This window comes from Equus asinus, chromosome 17 (genome assembly GCF_041296235.1).
Source record: "Equus asinus isolate D_3611 breed Donkey chromosome 17, EquAss-T2T_v2, whole genome shotgun sequence".
In the NCBI taxonomy this organism is placed as follows: Eukaryota; Metazoa; Chordata; class Mammalia; order Perissodactyla; family Equidae; genus Equus; species Equus asinus.
The window spans coordinates 30,000,991-30,025,162 of NC_091806.1; the positions used below are offsets into that span (position 1 = coordinate 30,000,991).

The 24,172-nt window shown below is 35.2% G+C and overlaps 1 protein-coding gene across 1 annotated transcript; it reads left to right on the forward strand.

Moving 5' to 3' along the window:
• The first annotated feature begins 21,879 nt into the window (after window positions 1–21,879).
• LOC139040633 (olfactory receptor 4C11-like) lies at window positions 21,880–22,794 on the forward strand. Its single transcript, XM_070487371.1, has one exon. The coding sequence runs from the start codon at window positions 21,880–21,882 to the stop codon at window positions 22,792–22,794; it is 915 nt and encodes a 304-aa protein (XP_070343472.1).
• Window positions 22,795–24,172: the final 1,378 nt, after the last annotated feature.

The following is a 24,172-nucleotide window of genomic DNA, read 5'->3' on the forward strand; positions in this document are numbered from 1 at the left end:
AATTAGTGACATCTAAAATTGGAGATGTTGCATTTACACATTTGTCAAATAGGGGCTAGAGATACAAAACTGAAGTTTTTCAGAATTTATTGGTCATACAAAAGTGAAATATCCAACTAAAGACCCTAAAAATGTGATCTCAATGAGACCTGAGGTGATCCATGGGAGAGACCTAAAATAAATAATTTGACCTGCTCATTTTGAATATGTAAATAACCTTATATGGGTCTCAAGTGTTACACTTTTGTGACTATGAATGGTGCACCTTTTCATGGAATTCTCTTCCCATCGTCCCTTGTTCTTTCACTTTTCATGTAAAACTCAGCTAAAACATTGCTTCCTCTGGGAAACCTACTCTGATTTCAGTTTGATCACTATCTTCCTACACTGTGACCTTTAGTATTGTGTGAATAATGCATAGAATTGTGTGAATTTGTATAATGGTATTTACTACATTAGCCTAAAATTGACTGATCCCTCCTTATGTATCAAATCACTGAGCATAGGCAACTGTGTCTTGATCAATTTGGTAATCACAGTGTCTACAACACTTTTGACACAAATAGATACCCTTTGCACATTCTATAATGTGAATCAACAAATAAAATAGTAAATGTATAGTATGCATTTAAAAGTTTTCCAACTTGCTTTGTAGGTAAACTGCTTCTAAGACCTGAAGTCAGCACCTAAAAAGACTGGATGGAACCGAGGAGCATTGTGACATACTTTGTCCTCTTGGGCCTCACACAGGATCCAAAAGGGCTGAAAGTCCTTTTTGTTATTTTCTTGTTTGTCTGCATATTGACCACGGTAGGCAACATGCTTATAGTTGTGACAGTAACTTTCAGTAAGACCCTGGACTCTCCTATGTACTTTTTTCTTGCTAGCCTATCAATTATGGATGTTATTTATTCATCTTTCATTACCCCAAGATTGATTTCAGACTTGTTCTTTCAGAAAAATACCATATCATTCCAATATTGTATGATTCAGCTCTTTATAGAGCATTTTCTTCTGGATCAGGGGTGTTTCTTCTGTTGGTGATGGCCTATGACCGGTATGTGGCCATCTGTAAGCCCTTGCATTATTTGGTTATCATGAGGTGATGGGTGTGTATTGTGTTGCTGGCAGTGTGTTGGATTGGAGGTTTTCTGCACTCAGTAATTCAACTTAGCACTATTTATGGGCTCCCATTCTGTGGCCCCAATATCATTGATCACTTTATGTGTGACATGTATCCTTTTTTGAAACTCATCTGTGCTGACACCTACATCATTGGCCTCTTACTGGTGGCCAATGGAGGACTGATCTACACTATCGTGTTCCTACTCTTACTCATCTCCTATGGTGTCATCTTGCACTCTCGAAAGAACTTTAGTCATGAAGAGAGATGGAAAGCCCTCCAGACCTGTGGTTCCCACATCACTGTGGTTATCTTTTTCTTCATTCTTTGTATTTTCATGTATGTAAGACCTGCAAAGATGTTTCTCATTGACAACCCCCATGCTGAACCCATTAATCTATACTCTGAGAAATTCAGAAATGACAAATGCTATGAAGAAGCTCTGGAGAATAAATGTCATATCTTCTAGTAAGTAAGTGCATCATCTACCATGAAGAGAGATATTTGAAATTAGGGTCCATTTCTTTGGAACGCAGAAGTCTCCTTAAATCTGACGCTGACATTCTTTTCTTCAAAGAATATACGATAATTATAATTAAGGAAAGAACAATGTGATGGTGCTACTAATCACTGTTTCTCTCCCTGATAGAATATAAGGTCTATAAGGTCTTTATCCCTTCACCTGGAAGGTTGTAATGCTTATATATCAAGGAGTCAATAATATGTAATGAATTAGTGAGGATATTTTTATATAGTTACCTTAACTTTTAATCAATTTATACATTTCTCTTTTTTACTAATTTCTGAGACTTAGTATTATTCCTATTTATATTCTTCCGTTTTAAATTAATTCTTATTATTATAGTATTTAAAATAGTTAGTGCTGTAAACTCTGTCTTCCCTATGAAGTTTCAGTTCCATTATATACAAAATTTTTAGTATAATCCTTCTAGTTTTTTTAAGGAAAAATTGAAGTGTAATAATAATAAGTGGTAAAAGCAAAAACCATACAAAATGAGATAAAGTGTAGAATAAATTTTATATTTATCTCCAATATAATTTCCAGTCCTCTTCCCTGAGGCAGCCACTTAACCTGTTTCTTAAGATTCGTTAGGTAATCATCTTTGCAAATGCAAATGTATCCAAATATGTTTGTGGGTTTTTTTCTGTGTAGTGAATGTGTGATTTTACTATGCAACATCTTGAAGATATTTCCATACCAATCCATATAGATCTAATTATTAGTTTTTCTCATACTGTATAATACTGCCGTATAAATGAATACTAAAATTAATGCATGCCTCCCTCTTCATATTGTACCTCACGTTTTGTTATGACAAATAATTTTGCAATAAGTATGTTTCTGGTTATGTGCAAGTATGAGTTCCTAGAATGAAACTGCTGTGTATGTATTTGAATCAATGGTCAGATGTATGTATAGAAAATGCTGGTACTCACAGTTATTGCCAAACTGCCATCCCAGAGGTTGTACTAACAGCTGCATTCCTGCCCACTATCTATGAGAATACTTTTATCCACGTTCCCCACAACTAGTACCTGATAAATATTTATGGCATACGATATATGATTAAACTTATTTCATTTTTTATGATTTAATCATAATAATTTTGATATAATTGAGTTTGAGCATCTTTTCACATTTAATATAGTTTGTATTTCTTTTTCTATTAATTGTCTATTAACACCTTTTGTCTATTTTATTTAATTGTTGATCTTTTGCACACTGATTTTCATGAGTTGTTTATATACTAAAAATGAGTCTTTTTATTATTGTTTATGTCATTATTATTTTTCTGGCTTGTGTTATGGTTTTGAATTTTTTATACTATGTAGAATGCTTTTGATATGTAAAATCTTTTCCTTTACATATTGTATTTAACTTTTTTTAGCTTTTTGTATCTTGCTGGGAAAGACTTTCCCTACTTCATTCTTACCAAAATATCCTTCAACTATATTTAGCATTTATTTTTTAAGGATTTTTGTGGTTTTGATTTTGTTTTAAAATGTTTGCTACATCAGAAATTTATTTTGATATAGGAGTTGCATAGGGATTGCATTTTAGTTGTTTTTCTAAAGTTTAGTTTTTTTTCACAGTTTCGTAATTATCTTTTTGCCATTGAATTGGAATTCTGACTGCTATTTTATAAAGTCCCACATGTAATTGGATCCAGTCCAGGACTCTATTCTATTTTGTTGATGTCTTTATTCAGATACCAATTGGTACAAAATATTATTGCTTTGATATATAACACATTTTGGTATATGATAGGACAAGCGATCTTTCATTACTATTCTTTTTCAGAATTATGTCTAGCCTCACATATAAATGTTTCAAAATTAAGTTTAAAATAAACTAATAAGTTTAAATTTAAATAAGAAAATAATAATTTAAAATTAAGGTAAGTTTACAATTAGGTTAAATGATGTTAAAATAGGTTAGTGACAAAACAAAGTTCAGTTATTATTTTAAATGATTCAATTTAAGAAGATTAATTTAGGAGGAGTTTATATCTTTAAAATATTGAAAAAATATATCTTTTTCATTCATCAGGTCATCTTTTATACTCTTGGGTAGTGCTTCCATTTCCTGCCTGTGTTACTTATCCCCTATAGACAGGTGCTGTTCTTTACTCATGGCACTTAAAATGCTAGGTGACACTTTAGCTCTAAGGAAAACCATCTCTTCCAAGAAGTGCATGACTCAAGACTTTGCTGAGCATCTTTTTATGATGCTGGGATCATCCTGCCCATGGTGGACGCCGATGACCACTATGTGGCCATCTGCAAACCTCTGTACAATGAAATCATCATGATTGACAAGGAAGTGCCTTCCTCTTTCGAGTGGTATGAGCCAGACGCTATCCTCTTTTAGCCATTCAGATCATCTTCACAGTCTGGCTGCCTATCTGTGGCTCCAGTGTCATAGACCATTCATGTGTGATTTAAACCTTCTGTCAAAATTCGCCTGCATGGACATCATACCTTTGGTCTCTTTGCTGCTGCCAAAAGTGGATTCATCTGCTTGTTAATTTTTTTCCTCTTGATCATCTATGTGGTCAACTTGTACTTTCTAAGGACCTATAGCTTGGAAGGGAGATGCAATGCCCTCTCCACCTTTGCTTCTCACATCGCTGAGGTCATCCTAGTCTTTGTGACCTGCAAATTTATATGTTTGCACCTAATCACCACCTTCTCCATTGAAAAAGCAGTGGTTGTGTTTTATAGCATGATGACTCCCTTGTTAAACTTCTTAAACATACTCAGAAATTTAGAGATGAAAAATACTATGACACAGTTCTGAAGTAAAAAAGTGACTGAGGGGGGCTGGCCCCGTGGCCGAGCGGTTACGTTCGTGTGCTCCGCTGCAGGCAGCCCAGTGTTTCGTTGGTTCGAATCCTGGGCGCGGACATGACACTGCTCATCAAACCACGCTGAGGCAGCGTCCCACATGCCACAACTAGAAGGACCCACAACAAAGAATATACAACTATGTACCGGGGGGCTTTGGGGAGAAAAAGGAAAATAAAAAAAAAAGTGACTGAGAAATAATTATAACAATATAAAATGACTTTATCCTTTAAATGAAGAAGAGAAAAGAATATACTTTCTATGGTTCAGGGCCAAATGAAAAATATTTGTCAAAAGTATGTTTGTGTCATCTTATAGGCACTTCCAGGAAAGGTCTAAGAAGAAAATTATAAATCATTATAAAAATATCCTAATTTGGATTAGTGTATTTCTCAATTTGTTAGCGAACTTTAATGTAGTTTCAACATTAGTTAGGGTTCTTGTAAAATGCAGATTATCAGGACATAGAAATAGAGATTTAAATTTGGTAATTCTGTGGTTGGATTGACATATCTACCTTTTAAATAAATTACTCAAGTATATCTGAAGCCAGTGATCTTTGCATACACTTTGAGCTATTTTGCTATAGTTTATATTCTCATCATGAGGCTATTAATGCAGTCACCTTTGTTCTTAAATTTATTTTTTAAATTGTGGTAAAACATATATAACAATATTTACAATTTTAACCATTTTTAAGTGTTCAGTTCAGTGGCATTAAGTTAATTCACTTTGCTATACAAACATCATGACCATACATCTCCAGAACTTTTTCATCTTCTCCAAATTGAAACTCCACATCCATTAAACAATAATTCCCTATTGCCCCTCTCTGAGCTCCAGGCAACCAACATTTGACTAAGTGTTTATGAATATGACAACTTTAAGTACCTTATGTAAGTTACATCATACAATCTTTGTCCTCTTGTGACTGCTTATTTCACTGAGGAGGATGTGTCATATATTGCTCTATTTTTTAGCATGTGTCAGAATTTCCTTCCTTTTCAAGGCTAATATTGCATTATATGCATATACCTCATTTTGTCTATACATTTATCTGTCAGTAGGCACTTGGTTTGCTTCTATTTTCTGGTTACTGTGAATAATACTGCCATGAAAATGGGTGTAGAAATAGCAGGATTTTTGAGTCCTTGCTTTCCATGTTTTTGGATATGTATCCAAAGGTAGAAATGTTGAATCATTTGATAATTCGCTTAATTTTCTGAGGAAATATCATGACATTTTCCATAGTAGCTAAACAATTTTACATTCCCACCAGCAATGCACAGTTGTACCAGTTTCTCCATATTCTCTCTTACATATGCTTTCTGTTTGCTTTTTTTTCTTTAAATAATATCGATCCTAATGAGTGTGAAGCTGTGTTTTATTTTGTTTTTTATTTGCATTTCCCTAATGATTAGTGATGTTGAGCATCCTTTCATGTGCTTACTGGTCACTTATCTATCTTCTTTGGAGAAACGTCAGTTCAAATCCTTTGTTCACTTTTAATGGAGTTGTTTGTTTTCTTTTTGTTGTTGAGATGTAGAGGTTATTTATATAGTCTGCACATTAATATCATATCAGATATATTATTTGAAAATATTTTCTCCTATTCCATGGGTTACCGTTTTACTCTGTTAGAGTGTCATTTGATTCATAGAAGTTCTTAATTTTGATAAAGTACAATTAATCTATATTTTCTCTTCTTGCCTGTGCTTTTGGTGTCATATGCAAGAAATTATTGCCAAATCCAACGTTCTGAAGCTTTTCTTCTCTGTTTCCTTCTAAGAGTTTTATAGTTTTAGCTAGTATTTTATGTCTGTACGGTATAAGTTCAGAATTCACTTTCATTCCTTGAATTTTAGATATCTAGTTTTCACAACATCGTTTGTTCTACAGGTTGTCCTTTCCCCATTGAATGTTCTTGGCACTCATGTTGAAAATCATTTTGAAAACATATGCCAAGCTCTCTTTCTAGCCTCTCTATTTTATTCCATTAGTCTCTGTGTATATCTTTATGCCAGTACCACGCTGTTTTGGTATCCATAGGCTTGTAGTAAATTTTAGAATCAGGAAATGGGAAATCTCCAACTAGGTTTTTCTTTTTCAAGATTGTTTTGATTATTTAACATCCTTTGAGATTCCGTGTGAAAGTTTGGATGGATTTTTTAATGTTTGCAAAAGACACTTGGGATTTAAAAGGGATTGCATTGAATCTGTAGGTCACTTTAGGTAGTTTGACATCTTAACAATATTAAATCTTCCAGTATATGAGTTTCTTTCCATTTATTTGTGTCTTCTATAATATATTTCGGTAACATTTTGCAGTTTTTGGTGTAGAAGCCTTTCACATCCTTTGTTAAGTTTATTGTTAAGTATGATATTCTTTTTGATGGTGTTGTAAATGGTATTGTTTTCTTAGTTTTCTCTTTCAGTCGTTCCTATTTAGTATAGAAATTCAACACACTTTTCGATAAATAGCTCCCAAGAAATTGAGTATAGAAGGAATGTTCCTCAACATAATGAAGACCATATATGACAATTCCACAGCTAACATCATTTTCAACACTGAAATGTTGAAAACTTTCCCACTAAAATCAGGAACAAGACAAGTCTGCCCACTCTAACCAATCCTTTTTAACATGGTACTGCAATGAAAATTCCTGTGAAATTTTTAGTTTTCTACATATAGATCATGTCATCTGTGAGGCAAGAAAGTTTTACTTAATTAATTTTTACTTAATTTTACCACATGTAGCAGTGCTTCAAATGGTTGTAACTTTCTATGTCTTGGATCTCAGCTTAAACATCACCTTTTTAGAAAGGCCTTCTCGGATAACTTTATCCATATTAGAATCCCTCCTCTTATTTTCTGTCATAGTACCCTGTTTGCTGTCTTAGAAGAACTAAATAAGAATTACTTTATTAAACTGTCCCATTATTTATTGTCTGACTCTCTTATAAGAATGTAAGGCCCATAAGGAAAGATCTTTTACATAATTTTTTTCTGTTTTATTAATTGCTGTGTCCTCACTCATAGCACTGCTGTGTTGTGGAAATTAATAAAAGAATAATTAAAATAAGTTCATAAGCCTCTAGAGGAAACTCTCACACTCTATCATACATCCTAAAATACACCAAACAGGAAAAGACCTGTGCTTCCATCTTCAACAGGAAGTAAAACTACTTTACTACTGAGGGAAGATTTCTCTCCGCACTTGGCAACAACCCAGCCAATAAGAAATGCTGCAGCTCAGACAATGAGAAGCCATTGCCTCCCCATTACTTTCCCCCAGGGACTTTGTTTGAGAACAGCCTCTCCTAACTCCCCCTTTTCTTCTATAAAAGCTAACTCCCCTCCCTTGTTTTCTGGCTTTCCTATGGTTCACCATAGCATGCACATCCTGAATTGAAATTCCTTTGGCTATTTCCAAATAAACTCATTTTGAGGGTGAAATAATAGGTGAATTTGCTTTTTAGGTTGACATTTGCTTCAAATAGATGCTCTTATTTTTTAAAAATAATTAATAATTTGATAATCAGTTATTGAATCTGTTTATTTACTCAATAAAGTACCATCATCTCCATGTAACATTCTTTAGAATAAATGTGTTTGTAATAAGACAGCTTGTTAACAGGAATGCTTCTGAAATTGATGAAATTCCACCTGAGTGATAAATTTAAATGGAGAATTTCAGATTAGTTTGGTATATGTCAGGGTTCTTATCTGAAGAGACAGAATCATATCTGGAAAGATTAATTAGAAGGGACTTATTATATGAAATTATGGCATAAAGAATCTTTGGAAGGACTAGAGTCACAGATTCCATTCTGAATGATAAGGCACAATTTGCAGAAGCACATCTTACAGGACTGGCTTGCTAAAGGACATGCTGCCTTTGCTGACACTATGACCACGTTGGCAGTGGCTAACTGCAAAGGTGCAACCACTGCCCTGACCTAGGAACGACTCTGACTCTGTTGACTCCCTATGAGAACCCAGCCTCAGATAACTAATTTCCAATTTAAAGACTTGCACATATGATCCTGGTTGGCAGAATCCAAGTCACATGTCTGCACCCAATTGTCGTGGAGATCTGGAAAATGTAGTCATTTGGATTTTATGTCAGGAAAGTGGAGACTACATCCTCTGGGTCATCAACAACATGGCTGTGTTCCAAAGATTTTGGGCAGCCATACACCTTTGGTTTTCAGTATAGTCGGAGATGGAGTCTTGTGTAAAGTGTTTTATTTTATCAGATAGATAGTTGTCCCTGTTTCTCTTTGCCTTACACATAAGCAAGAAGAGAGACAAAAAGGACTACAAGTAAGTTAGTGCACAGAAAAATTATTGATACTATAGAGAGCTATGGATATTTTCATTTAATTCTTACTGAACACCTACTCTGTAAACATTGTGCTTGGTGCTTAAGCAGAAACACAAATAACTGATATTTTTTAACCTTCCCAGTATAGTATAGCATGTGATTGGGGAACAGTTTTACAAAAGGTTTTCTATCTTAATTTTTAAATGTTTTAAATGGAAGATTTCCTGAATTACAAAAAAGATTACTGAGGTTAGGGACCAGTTTTAAAGCAGCCTTGTACTCTTATAATCTCTAAATGTACTGGAACATGATAAATCATAGTGCTTATCTGTTAAGTGAATAAACAAGTTATCTCAAGATTTTAGGAAGTCACTACTAATAATCATATTTACAGGTAGTTTTGTCTTAAATCTGAAATAGACATACAGAAGAACCTATGGAACAAACCAACAATGTGACTGAATTTGTCCTCTTGGAGCTCACTCAGAGCCTCCAGGGTCAGTAAACATTATTTGTAGTATTCTTCCTCATCTACATTGTGACAATGTTGGGCAACATGCTCATTGTCATGACTGTGGTGCTCAGCCCAACTCTGGATACCCCTATATACTTCTTTCATGGCTACTTAGTGCTTATGGATACTATTTACTCTACTACAGTCACCCCAAATATGATGACAGACTTACTTCATGAGAAGAAAACCATTTCCTTCTAAGCTTGCATGAACCAGCTTTTTATATGGCACTTATCTGGTGGTGCTGACATGTTTCTTCTGGTGGTAGTGGCCTTTGACCTCTACATGGCCATCTGTAAACCCTTGCATTGTTTGACAGTCATGAATCAACAGATGAGTGTTCTGCTGCTTCTGTTGGCTTGGGTTGGAGGTTTTTTGCATGCTACAGTTATACTTCACTTGGGTTATAATCTGCCTTTCTGTGGCCCCAATGTCATTGATCACTTCTTCTGTGACATGTACCCCTTATTAAAACTTGCCTGCACTGACACGTACATTATTGATGTCACTGTGATTGCCAATGATGAGGCAATCTGTGTGTTCATCCTTATGCTCTTCCTCATATCATATGGGGTCATTCTCCACTCCCTGAAGAATCTTAGGGAGGGAGGCACAAAGCCTTATCCACTTGTGACTCCCACATCATTGTCTTTTATACCATTACCACCCCTATGTTGAACCCCTTAATCTATACTGTGAGAAATGGAGAGATGAAAAATGTCATGAGAAATCTCTGGACCAGAAGAAAACAATGAGGCAGCAGAGAAATGTATCACCTGTTTTCAGTGAAGAATTGTTCCTTCCAGGAAAGCCATGGCTGATTCTTTAACTGTAGTAAATTTCTCCCCATGTTTAATAACTTGTGTGTGATGAAAAACATTTGTTATGTGAATACATCCCATGACCAAAATATATTTTTAAGATTTTCAAGATATATATTTTGTTTAAAATATATTTTTAAGATTTTCATAATTTCTTAGGAAAATATATGTTCAGTTTTTGCATATAAAATGTCTCTGTTGAGACTGTAGATTTATGTTCTATGTTATGAGTTATACTATAATTAACTGTAAATTTATTTTAGTTAATGGATGGTTTTCTCATGGTTCTTTTTTAAATAATGCAACCATTTTCAAAATTAATAGTGCTCATTACAAATTTCATAAAAAGTAAAATAAAAAATAATACAAAAACCTTGTTTCACTTCTTTCCACACAGACAACACTTGTTAATATTTGAAGTATATATCTTGTCTGTATCTGCAAGATACTTTAAATGTTTAGTTTTTTTCATATTGCTTCACACATTAAGATTGAAGAGGATTGATGCTTCAGCATTCTAATATTAATCATAAGGAGGCTAAGTATAAAAAAGGATTCAAATGAGCAAGGCAGAAATGCAGAAAAATAACTAAATCTTGTGTATTGTTCTGAAATCATAGTAGTAGAAATCATAGCATCTCCTCAAGTGGAACAACTTTATCTGGTGTTACATAGTCATAAAGATTATCTATTAATCTTCCCAGATCATTTAGAATATCTGCAAATACTCTGCTACTTTTCAATATCCCCATCTCCTGTTTGTGCTCATATTGTTTCATAGCCTTCTATGGTGACCCAAGCCCCACCTTTCACATGTAAAATTAGCATAATCTATAATCCATGAGCTTCAAAATATGCAATTCAGAACTCCACACCAGATATTTTTGGTGATATTGCTAAGAAAGATGCTGACAATATATGCTATTCTTCCCTCTCTTATTAATGGAATATAGTTAACTAGATAACAAAGAGACCAGAATATATGGTTTCATTTGACAAAGAACTCAATCATAAAATCATCACTCTCTGAATCAGGCTGGAAACAAAATATTAACCACCTCTATGATGGTAGAAGCATGTGGTCAAATAAACTCATGATTAGGCCTCACTTATTTAGCCTGGATTGCTAAAGAGCTAATGCTATGGTGAAATAAGTCCTTTTCATTGGTAAGTCACACAGTCTGAGGAAACTTATATCCTGATTTTTATTTATTTTATTGAGATCATAATAGTTTATAACATTGTGACATTTCAGTTGTACATTCTTATTTGTCACTCACCATATATGTGTGCTCATTTACCACTTATGCCCAACTCACAAAACCCTCCCCCTCTGGTAACCACTAATCTGTTCTCTTTGTCCATGTATTTGCTTATCTTCCATGTATGTGTGAAATCATACGACATTTGCCTTGGTCTGGCTTATTTCACTTAACATAATACCTTCAAGGTCCCTCCATGTTGTTGCAAATGGGAAGATTTTGTCTGTTTTTATGGCTGAATAGTATTGAATTGTATATAAATACCACATCTTCTTTATCCATTCATAAGTGGATGGGCACTTGGGCTGCTTTCACATCATAGCTATGGTGAACAAGGCTGCAATGAACATAGGGGTGCATAAGTCTCTTTGAATTTTTTTTAAAATTCCAGTAGCATTGGATTATAACATTATACAGCTTTCAGATGAAGATCGTAATATAGTTCGAATTCTGTGTAGATTACATCATGTTTACCACCCACAAACTAATTATAGTCCATCCCCTCACAAGTGAGCCTAATCAAACCTGTTGCCCTCCCACCTCCCCACTTCCCCTATGGTAACCACCAATCCAATCTCCATTGCTATGTGTTTGTTTGTCATTGTTTTTATCTTCTACTTATGAGTGAGATAATACAGTATTTGACTTTCTCCCTCTGACTTATTTCACTCAGCATAATACCCTCAAGGACCATCCATGTTGTCACAAATGGCTGGATTTCATCATTTCTTATGGCTGAGTAGTAGTACATCTTGTATAAATACCACATCTTCTTTATCCATTCCTCCTTTGATGGGCACCTAGGTTGCTTCCAAGTCTTGGCTATTGTGTATAATGTTGCAATGAACATACGGGTGCAGGTATGTTTATGCCTTTGCGTTTTCAAGTTCTTTGGATAAATACCCAGCAGTGGGATAGCTGGATCATATGGTAGATCTATTCTTAATTTTCTGAGGATACTCCATACTGCTTTCCATAGTGGCTGCACCAGTTGCACTCCCACCAGCAGTGTACAAGGGTGTCCATCTCTCCACATCCTCTCCAACATTTGTTGTTTCCTGTCTTATTAATTATAGCCATTCTGACTGGGGTGAGGTGATACCTCATTGTAGTTTTGATTTGAATTTCCCTGATAGCTAATGATGTTGAGCATCTTTTCATATGCCTGTTGTCCATCCATATATCTTCTTTGGATAAATCTCTGTTCAGATCTTTTGCCCATTTTTTAATAGGGTTTTGGTTTTCTTGTTGTTGAGCTGTAGTTGAAAAACACATGGACACGTGGGGATCTGAGGGTCACAATTATTTATTCAGGGATTATTAAGGACATTTAACACATTATTTAAATGTGTTGCACATAACTGCACTGAGGACAACAAACTATTTTATGTAAATAAATAAAAGTATGAGTAACAACACTTGTCGGCCTTGGTCATACTAAAGCAGGAGTTAGGAGTCAATATGTTGTCATTCTGCTCTGTGTCAATGGCTCTGAGGGCTTCTTCTCACCATTGTGATTTTCTCATTTGCTTCTAAACACATAAATGTTTTTATGTTATTGCCTTATCTTATTCTCACAAGAACCCTATCAATAGACATTCTTCTTATACTCATTACAAAAGTCGAACTTGAGTCTCAGAATTTAAGTAACTTGTTTCATGACATAATACAACTAAATAGAAGAGTCTGGATATGAACCTGGGTCTGTATGAATCTGGAGCTGATGTTCTCACCCACTTCATTTTGCTCTCTCTCTTGCTTTGACAACAAGATAAGCTGACCACAGCTGGATCGTATATTGATAATCTTTACTTTTTAATAAACACTTCTTGACTAAGTCAGTGACTTATAGAGTTAGTTTTATGCTCTAGTTTTCTTGATGACAGCTTGTAGCTGGATATTGAGTTCATAGTGCATAGAACCCTGGGAAAATAGTGGAAATGGTTATTTTAGAGTAAACAAAAAGGCAGATAGGGGCTGGCCCCATGGCTGAGTTGTTAAGTTTGCGTGCTCTGCTGCAGGCGGCCCAGTGTTCCGTTGGTTTGAATCCTGGGTGCGGACATGGCACTGCTCATCAAACCATGCTGAGGCAGCATCCCACATGCCACAACTAGAAGGACCCACAACGGAGAATATACAACTATGTACTGGGAGGATTTGGGGAGAAAAAGGAGAAAAAATAAAATCTTTAAACAAAAAGAAAGGCAGATATTAACATACAGAGTGATAAATTTTTTAGGTTTATTAATATTGTTTTTCTTAATTAAGTGGCATTCATAAAAATCAGCTTAGTTTTAATAGTCAGAGTAAGGCCCATTATTCTTTTATTCAGCTATTTAACAAACATAGATATATGTTTATGTACACATACGTATGCTATTTGATTGATAAATTTCTGTTGTATATACAGTTGAGGACACAATCATTCTTTGAAGCTATCTACCTATGTAAAATGAAGTCAAAAGTTGGAATAATTATCTAGATGACTTACAGAAAGCTTTCTGTGAGTAAGGTGGCTGGCTTTTTAAGTGAGGGAATAGTAACTACAATTGGTAAGGGCATTTTATCATAAGAAACATTTTCACATTTTCCACTTTGAGCCTCATCTTAATTGTGTGAGATGAGCAGGCAGGTTATCTATGAACGTACCTACTTTACTATAAAGTCATAAACTTGCAACATATATACTTTGTAGAATTGTACTTGATCAGGTTGGACCACATTGTATAAATGATTAGCAAGTAATTAATAAAACCTCAAAACTCTGGCTATATTTGACATGATGTTTCTATTCCTTACCTATGTGGTTGTTGACAATTTGTAAGTAATTGAGATGTTACCTTCTGATTCTGCATAGGGTGTGCTATGGGTTGAATTGTACCCCTCCAAAGATCTTGAATTTCTAATCACCAGTAGTTGTGAATGTGAATTTATTTGGAAATAGGGTCTTTGCAGATGATCAGGTTAAGGTGAGATCATTAGGATGAGCCCTATTCCAATATGACAGGTTTTCTTATTAAAAACAGAAAATTCAGATGCAGAGACAGACATGCACACAGAGAGAATACCATGTGAAGCTGAAGACGGATTGGGGTGATGCATCTATAAGCCATGGAACACAAAGATTGCCAGGAAACCACCAGAAGCTAGGGGAGAGGCATGGAACAGATTCTCCTTCATATCCTCAGAAGGAACCATATAATAAAACCAAATAATAAAGAATAGAAGGCAAAGAAATAGAATATAAATATGAAGAGAATACAGCTAGAACCTAATTCTGGTCTTTGAATAGAAGACTAAAACTGATAAACTCCTACCACGTGGTGGTAGTTATATGGCTGTATACATTCGTCAAAAGTCATCTATTTTACGTTTAAAAAGGGTGCATCTTATTGTATGTAAATTATATCTAAGTTGATTTAAAAATAAAAATATGTAAAAACATTTTTCTTTCCATTCCCTCTTTCTCTTCTTCCTTCCTTTACCTACTGGCTTCAAAATGTTTTAGAAATGATAGAAATTTTAATTAGTTTTCATTGTAATCATTTATATCATAATGCATTTTATTAGTTATTAGGATTTATAATAATTCTATTTAACAATAACATTTTCTAAAAGAGAAAACTAGGAGAAGAAACTTGCCTAAAGTCACAGAAACATAAATAATGAGGCTAGAATTCAATTATATCACATCTATTTAACTTTTACCTGGGCTCTGAGTTTTCTCTGCCATTAGAAAAGATTTTGTTTAAATGAAGAGCTTTGGTGACATTTCGTTGTCTCCCTTTGTGACAGTGAAAATGTGCTTTTTCCTTAAAGCATGGTGCATGGGTGGAAAACTTGGTAACTGAAATGGGAGGGGTCCCTTAGGACTGCCAAGGAGAGGAGGAGGGCTCTGAAGAGAGAATCTGCCTGTTGACAACCTTTTCTGGGATTAATTGGCCCCATGGTTTGATGTGATCTTGAATTAACTGAGCTAAGTAGCTCACTGTGCAAATCCTTCAGAGTTGGATGGGAAGAGTGAAGTCCTCATCCATCCAGAGGCTGGACTTCATGAACTTTTATGAAATCTCTACAAATATCTGATAGAGAAAGGAGAAATGTTTAACTCCGGTGTTCTGCCAAGGAATGTTTTGGGGTAATAAAGCTGGCTTTAAAGATGTTGCCATTACAGAATAGTTGGGCTATTTCTCTTTTATTCCAGAATGTTCTAAGAGTAGAAATAAAGAACTTTCTGCCAGTATTACAGACTCTTTTGAGATTCTAATTCAGGCTTTTTAAGAAGAGTTGGCTATCAGTGGAATATCTTCCCGCCCCATAGATCCTGCAATAGGAAGCACTTAGGACTGGGTTCTAGGCAGTTGTTATCATCCGCTTCTGTCTCCTGAGAAACCTTAAGTTCCAGGAACATACTTCCCACAGTGATGAGATGGTTCTGATGTTTCAGGGTTCCCCAGCTTTTACTGGCCTCTGCTTAATGCAGCACTGTCTCAGGCCCAATTCTTATTGAAAAGGGAGGTCCATTGAAACGAGCAGAGGTGTAACATCCTATACCTGCAGATTCTTATTTGCAAAGCTTAAGGTCAGGAGAAGGAGAAGGATGCATACTGATAATATCATGATTCTATGATACTGATTGTCCTGATACTAATGATGCTAATGTTGGCTGCCCAGGACCCACTCTCACCCCTACTAATAGCCAGAAGTTACATTCTCTTTTGGGGGTTGGAATAAGGGATAATATTGGGGAGTGGAGGAGAGAGAAGCAAAACTCCCCAGTGAAATCTTCAGACAAATTATTCTTTATCCCTAACGTCGCTCTTTGCTTACCCTCACACTGTTGATTTTTCTTGTCTCATCCCTTGATTCTTTTCCTTCCCTGGCTTTTCCCACAATAACATTTTTCCCTTGGGCTCTGATACATGCCACCATTCTCTGACATCTCTGTCCCCTCCTCCTCACTATTATTTTTCAATTGCACATATAAAATGCTGATCTCTTTGACTCATCCTGAAGTGTGCACCCATTTGATAGTCAAGACGTGTACTGAACATATCAGTGGTTTTCTTCTTTGCCTGTTTATGGCTTCTTAGCTTTATGCTGTCTCTGACAGTTTGCATGGCAGTGTGGGATAGAGTGGAGAGAGAGAGATCACCATGGGCCATGAAGGCTTGGGTTCTGGTTCTGTTTCTTCTCTGACTACTTTCTGCTAAACTCTGCCTCCCAGTTTAATCGGAAGTGCACAAAATAGAACAGCATGAACTTGCCTTATGAGATATTGTATAATCAAGTGAACAAAAGATATTAAGCAAAAATGAGATAAGGCTATAATTTGGGATTGCATTATTCAGTAAACACATATACACGCTTTGATACTGGAAGGCTTTTAGCAAGAAAGTTATTTGGGAAAACATGGAAGGCTTTGCTGGATACTCTGTGCACAGGTAGAAATGGATATCAGAGAAAGGTCATTTACCACTAAAAAATATGGACATTCAGGGAATGAGATAGTCTAGGGGCATTTCTAAGGGGCAGCAGTGTCAGGCATGGTTGGAGTATCTGTAAGCAGAAGCACTGGGATGAAAATGTGGAAAGCAGATGATGGCACAGAGTGCTTCAGAAGCCCCAGTGAGTATACCAGCCATTGCATTCGAAAACCATCATAACCGTTTTGTTATAGTTATGACTCATCATATATTTAAAATGCCCACTTTTCCTTTTCAAGGTAGATAAAGGAGTTAAAAAGAGGGAGAGGACAGAAAGAGTTAGGAGAGGAGCAAATATCTGAAATTGTGTCCTTTCTTTCTGTTTAGAAACATAGAATAGGCCCATGAGAATTCACTTAAATAATTCCTGGACTGGCCATCTGGAATAATGATGTTTATGAAATATCAGCCTGATTTTCTGGTATGTATGAGCTAATAATTCTCACAATGAACACTCACATAGGTATCTCATTCAAAGTGTTATTTTTCTTCCACTATATTGTGTGAGACATTTTATTTAGAGTTTAATGAGTATTAAATACTGTGTGAAAGGAATTATTATGTTCTATGTTTTGGGTATATAAAAATGACCCTGTTTTTAGAGTAGTGAAAATACTTTTCATGATACATGATAGATACATGTCATTACACATTTATCCAAACTGTAGAATGTATACCAGCAAGAGTGAACCCTAAGGTAAACTATGGACTTTGGGTGATTATGATGTGTCAGTGTAGGTTCATCCATTATAACAAATGCACCCCTCTGGTGGGGGATGCTGATAATGGGGAGGCTTATGAATGGGTGAGGCAGGGACAATATGGGAAATCTCTGTACTTTTCTCTTAATTTTTCTGTGAAACTAAAACTGCTCTAAAAAGCAAAGTCTTAAAAACAGCAGCAAAAAATGATCCTGTTAAAGCTGAGGAGAGATATTTAATTTTACTACTCCCCACAGAGGCTAACTGAGTGTGAACACTTATGGTCTTCTCTAAGAAAGGAAGTGACAAGTCTGAAGCCTGTGATGAATCATATTTAGGATGCCTGTAGGCCCCATCTTTATTTTGTTGGGGCCATAGTGAATCCAGGTGTATGGTTTTCACTGAGTTTCTAAGTGTAGGGGATAGAAAGATAGACGTCTGTACTGGAACTCTGATATCTTGAAGGAGGTAGGCACTTCATTACAGATGATCTCAAAGTCCAATTATTCTAAATTTAATTTAAAAAATGACTAGGGGGGAGGGCAAAAGGGGTGATTAGGCTCACATGGGAGGGGATGCACTATAATTAGTGTTCAGGTGGTGAACATGATGTAATGTACACAGAATTTGAAATATGATGTACATCTGAAAAAAATAAAAATTAAAAAAAAGAGTAAATTTCATTAAAGAACTTTGAATGATTTTTTTAAGTACTGGATAAATCTTTTTGGTGTGGAAGATTGGCCCTGAGCTAACCTCTGATGCCAATATTCCCCTTTGTTTTTTCCTATCCCAAACCCCAGGAAATGCTTGTATGTCCTAGTTGTAAGTCTTTCTAGTTCTTCCATGTGAGCCACCACAAAATGGCTTGATGAGCAGTCTGTAGATCTGCGCCCAGGATCAGACCTGGCAAACCCTGGGCTGTCGGAGTGAAATGTGTAAACCTAACCACTACACCACCAGGCTGGCCCCACTGAATAAATCTTGATAAAAGCTATTTTCTTGTTTTTTGTGCTTCCAAATTTTGTATTTCACCAATAAAAATATATTCAAACTTCATAACCTAGCTTTCATGGCCTTCAGCCAGGAAGACAACATTCTTTCCCAAGCTTTTCTGCTACAAGTTTTGAGTCTGGCTAAACTGGAGTTTTCATGTTGACCTTCTTTCTATTTGCCTGATAAAGTCTGCCCTATCAACCATTAAAACTTTGATTTCATTTCCCTCATCCCAAATATCCTCACTCTGATTTTATTATATCTGTGTCCCATAACTTTTCACAGTCAGGGACTTATTTTAGTTTTACTTTCCTCTCATCTTGGGCCCCATATATTGAAGCTGATATGGACTTTTTATTTATTTTTCAATATTTATTAAAGATATTTGGAATTGTCATTCCTAGCTTCTGATCACCGTAAGAAAACTAGTATGATCCACAGTGCTGATAAGATTTCAGCCACTCAGTGAAGGAACTTAATGATTTAAAATAACTGTGCCAAAGGTAAATGAACAATTTGAATTAATAGTTTTGGAAAAATGGAATGTACTTCTTGAAAAACCAGTGCTAACAATCATAATGAAAGTAGCCACTCCAAATGCAGGTGCTCTATACTTGCATCGTCTATATGCTTTGTCCATGTGGAATTATATAACCGTAGCACTCTAAAAGTATATTATTTTATTATTTATGTTTACAAGTGAAGAAAATGAAGTACAGAGACATCAAGGATCTTGTTAAATATCACACCATGATAGGCACTTTCGTGGTATGTGAATCAAGGCAGCGTGGCTTCAGATTTTAAGCACTGATCTCTGTGCTAACACACTTCCTATCTCTGCTTTTGAGATTTTGCATTGAAGAAAACCTGGTTTGGAACCTAACTATTTTCAGTTAACATTATAGTTCATCCTTTAATAATTATGAACTTTTCACTACTAATTTATCTACCTTTAGGAATTTGTACTCTTCTCTCTGCAGAGGGCTTATACTCTTCTAATAGCAATTACATAATGACATATATAATTAATGATCTTATCTCCATTTATCTTAAAACTCATATTAAATTGTTAAGAACAGGGGCGTATTTTCCCCATTCCTCACGATATCTCCAGATAATTTTGATTCAATATTTGAAATGAAAGATAATTGTGGAATTACGGAAGACAAGTGAATAAATATTATAATTTTAAAATATTTTGAAACAATAGATTAAATTACACTGGGGAAATTGACAGCTTGGCTTTATGAAAAGGAAAAAAATTCTCAAAAAAAGAGAAAAAGCAAAATCATAATAGTGGAGATAGAAGAGGTTGATTCGCATAGTTTTTAACTTATTGAGCCAGATCTTTTCTCATTTTATCTGCATAGTAACCATGATTATGTCTAAAGTGTCTTTATCAAGATCATGCAAAGGGTAACATGGATTTGAACTCATGCCATCTGACTCCAGCAACCGTATTCTTAACCAAGAAATGTAATTATTTTGCTAGACTAATAGCCATTCTAGATAAAATATTGATTGCAAAATATGAGCTGACAAAAGATAAAGGATTCTTGGAAGGATAATATTTACATTAAAAATGCAGTAAAATATAAAATTTGGTTAGTGATAAAAATTTGCATGCCTGTTATAAAAATAGATTTTTTTTCCTACTGACCAAGTGAGATAATAAGATAGGTAACATCACAAGATAACCTTTATTTTTTGTCTGCATATTCATCAGCTTTTCTGCAAAATCATCAACCTTGAAATATTGGCCATATTTGTATATAAAAAAAGGATACAGTGATAAACACATAGGCAAGTATATTTATACAATGTTTCTGGAAGGACATAGAAGAAACTGAAGGTACTTATTTCCAGGGAGTAGAAGTATAGATTCAAGTATTTAGAGATAGATTTAACTTTTCTTCTCACGTTCTTCTGTTTACTTTGAGTATTTTGTGATGACCATGAATACTCTATAATAAAAATACAGTTAATAAGAAGGTACGAAACTCTTTAATACTTAATAACAATGATAATCTCTAGTATTTGGGGGAGCAATATTGTACTTTGGAAATTATTATAAAATTGTTTGTAGAATTATTATTTATGAGAGTGAGAATTGGAAGCAATATGAGTCTCTCAAAGGACATGGTTAAATAAATGCTTCTTATAAAAATGTACACATTATCACAGTATTAAATTGATAAACTTTGGAAAGCATGACAACATGGGAAGAACTTTCATAAAAATTCTAGTTAAAATCAGAACACAAAATATTATATGATGATTTCTATCACATAAGCTATATATGCCAAGAGTAAGGACTTGAAATAGAAAAATCATAAAATTTTATATTGGGATTATGGGATTTTTTAAAATAATTTTTTATAAGAAGTATCCTGGGGAAGTCAGGGTAAAGACAAATATATGAGAGTAAAAAACACTACTTACATTATAGGCATATTAGAAAATTTATATCAGATCAAATTCATAGGCAGAGAGGCTCAGTATTCTAATGGGCTAAGTTCAAGAGTATAGTAAAGAGATAAAGAGTAGTTTCCCAAATTATGAGAACCTTGAAGTGTTATCCAGACGCCTGTTATTCCATGACCATCAGTGAAGCTGATGTCTTGAACACAAAAGGCATAGGTAAAGGGTTGTCAAAGGAAAGCGCATTTCATCCACAACCCTGAAGGGGTCAGGGATAATGGGACTAAAAATGAGTGAACCAAAGTGAGAATATTTTCTTCAGGAGGGATTCTCTAACAATATTAGTGCTTACTTATATTGTAATAGTGTTATTCAGATTTCAAAGCACACAGATAAGATGAATAATATGTGAAATATATGTGTGTGTACATGTATGAGTATAAAGTCTTTTTTTCAGTTCTTAGGAAAACTCAGAATAAGGTAGGGCAAGTATCTGTATTCTACTTTTTATATGAAGGCTAAATTTCAAAGCAATTAAATCACTTGCTCAAAAAAGTACAAGTTGTGCAGTTCTTAATCTTGGTAGGAATCAGAAATTTTAAGAACATTTATTTTTCATTTGTACAAAAGCTTTGGTCCAATGCAATGAGTGTCTGAATTAACAGATAGATTTGAGAGAGGCTTGACTTCTGTACATTTACAAAGATTCATAGGGGATTAAAGGAAGTTGGAGGTTACAGGATGGTGTAGAAAAAAGAAATTCAGACTTCAGCCCACTGATCTCCCTAAGATGTCATTTCATTTTTTCTCTCTGCAGATTAAACTTTTGCCAACTGCATCTTACCTACAACCACTAGCATGATGATGAATAACAGTGTGACTGAATTCATTTTAGCTGGGTTGACACAGGATTCAGGAAAGCAGAAAGCAGTATTTGGAGTCTTCTTGATTCTTTACCTCGTGACACTGTTGGGGAACTTTCTCATAGTAGTGACTATTAAAACAAGCAGAACCCTTGGGAGCCCCATGTACCTCTTCCTTTTCTATCTGTCCTTTGCTGATGCTTGCTTCTCTACAACCACAGCTCCCAGATTGATTATGGATGCCCTTTCTCAGAAGAAGACCATTTCCTTCAAAGAGTGCATGACTCAGGTCTTTGCAATCCACTTCTTTGGCTGCACAGAGGTTTTTGTGCTCATCCTCATGGCCTTTGATCGCTATGTAGCCATTTGTAAGCCCTTGAGATACACAACCATCATGAGCCGGCAAATCTGTGTCGTGTTGGTGATTCTGGCCTGGGTGGGAGCTTGTATCCACTCTTCAGCACAGATTTTCCTGATTTTGAGATTGCCCTTCTGTGGTCCTAATGTGATTGACCACTATTTCTGTGACTTGCAGCCCTTATTGAAACTTGCCTGCATGGACACTTACGTGATAAATGTGTTAGTTGTTTCTAATAGTGGAGCCTTATGCATGATGAGTTTTGTAATTCTTCTTATGTCCTATGCTGTCATCTTGTACTCTCTGAGAAACCATAGTGCAGAAGGAAGGCAGAAAGCCCTTTCCACATGCACTTCTCACTTTATTGTGGTTGTCATATTTTTTGGTCCGTGTGTATTTATATACACACGCCCACCAACCACATTTTCAATAGACAAGATGGTGGCTTTGTTTTATACAATTGGGACACCCTTGCTAAACCCACTGATCTATACACTTAGGAATGCAGAAGTGAAAAATGCCATGAAAAAGTTATGGTGTAGCAAAGTATGACTTCAGGTAATAAATGGTATACAGGGGTTCTAATAGATACTTCTCCAACAGCTTAGTTTAGTTTCGTTTTTTTCTTTTGGTTTCTGATATTTATTTCAAGTGATATTGCTTCAACAATGTACCTCCAATCCAAATACAATTTATGGGGAAAATGTTGCATTTATCCTGCATGTGCAAGTTAGTTTTACCCCCCTCCCTCCATTCTCTATAGTAGAAACTTCACAAACTGTTCAGGAAAGACATATTCAAAGAATTTGCCTAATTGTTTCATGGACAGGAAACATAAAATATTCCTGTTGGGACACAAATGATTAAAAAAATCTGTGGATAGGTATATAACGTAAGTACATATTCTTTTATTATATATTCAGTATGCTTATTCTAAGATGATTGCATTAGAATAACATTACTTGAAGACCATAACCATTTAGAACAAACTATGATGACCCTTACTTTCATTCTATTGGCATCTGACCATATTGACACACTGACTAATGACAAAATGACTGTGTGGGTGTGTGTCCACGAATGAATTCTTTTTTAAGATTTTATTCTAGTCCTTATGAATATGGCCGTTAAGAGCTAATCCATATGGGACTGGACACTTACAGAATAAAGGTTGCTTGCCTGATGGCCTGATGATTAGAGAAGATGCTCTGAGAAAATGCTACTCTGGAAATCTGTGCTGAACCTGACTCATTGGGAGTATCTACACTGGTGGACCCTCGAACTCTGATAAAAGCTGGGAATATCTGTGAAGACCTAGAGTATCACTAGAAAACCTCTCAAAATACTGTGAATGGTGATGGAGGGACGAATCTTATGGTCGGATGTGATGGCAATATTACCATACAGTTGTGTTTTCGGGGTCTTTCACATTGCCCTTCACAAAGGAGAGGGAAGAGGCTGTAAGAGAGTTTGGCAGCAGGTCTATGCAGAACGGAGGGTAAAGAGAAGAAAGGAGAATAGATAACGATGCATGATGAAGACAGAGAAAAGATGAAAGGAAAGAGGAAATTTTATCCATGTGGGAAAGAAGGAAATTTATCTTCCTTATATTTTGAGAATCACTGTTGGGTATACGAACATTTCCAGGAAAAATGATGTTTCGGGATATTTCTGTATCATTGGCCTATGTAGCTTAGCTTCCTTGGCTATTATGTTTATTTTGTTATTAGAAAAGAAGGATATATTTTTTGTTGCCGCTAATAGTGTCTCAAAATTCAAAATTCAGATTTCCTGGGAGAACCTGAGATTGAAAAGTCAGCTCTAGTGCTTTTCAACTTTGATCTTTTAGTTTTATTACGAGAATGCTTTAATATGTGTATTTTCATTTTGAAGATAATCAAATCGGTATGTGTAATACACACCCACCACC

What these genes read in the sequence shown, in the direction of transcription:
- LOC139040633 (XM_070487371.1), top strand. Translation starts at nt 21,880, where the DNA reads ATGATGATGAATAACAGTGTGACTGAATTCATTTTAGCTGGGTTGACA.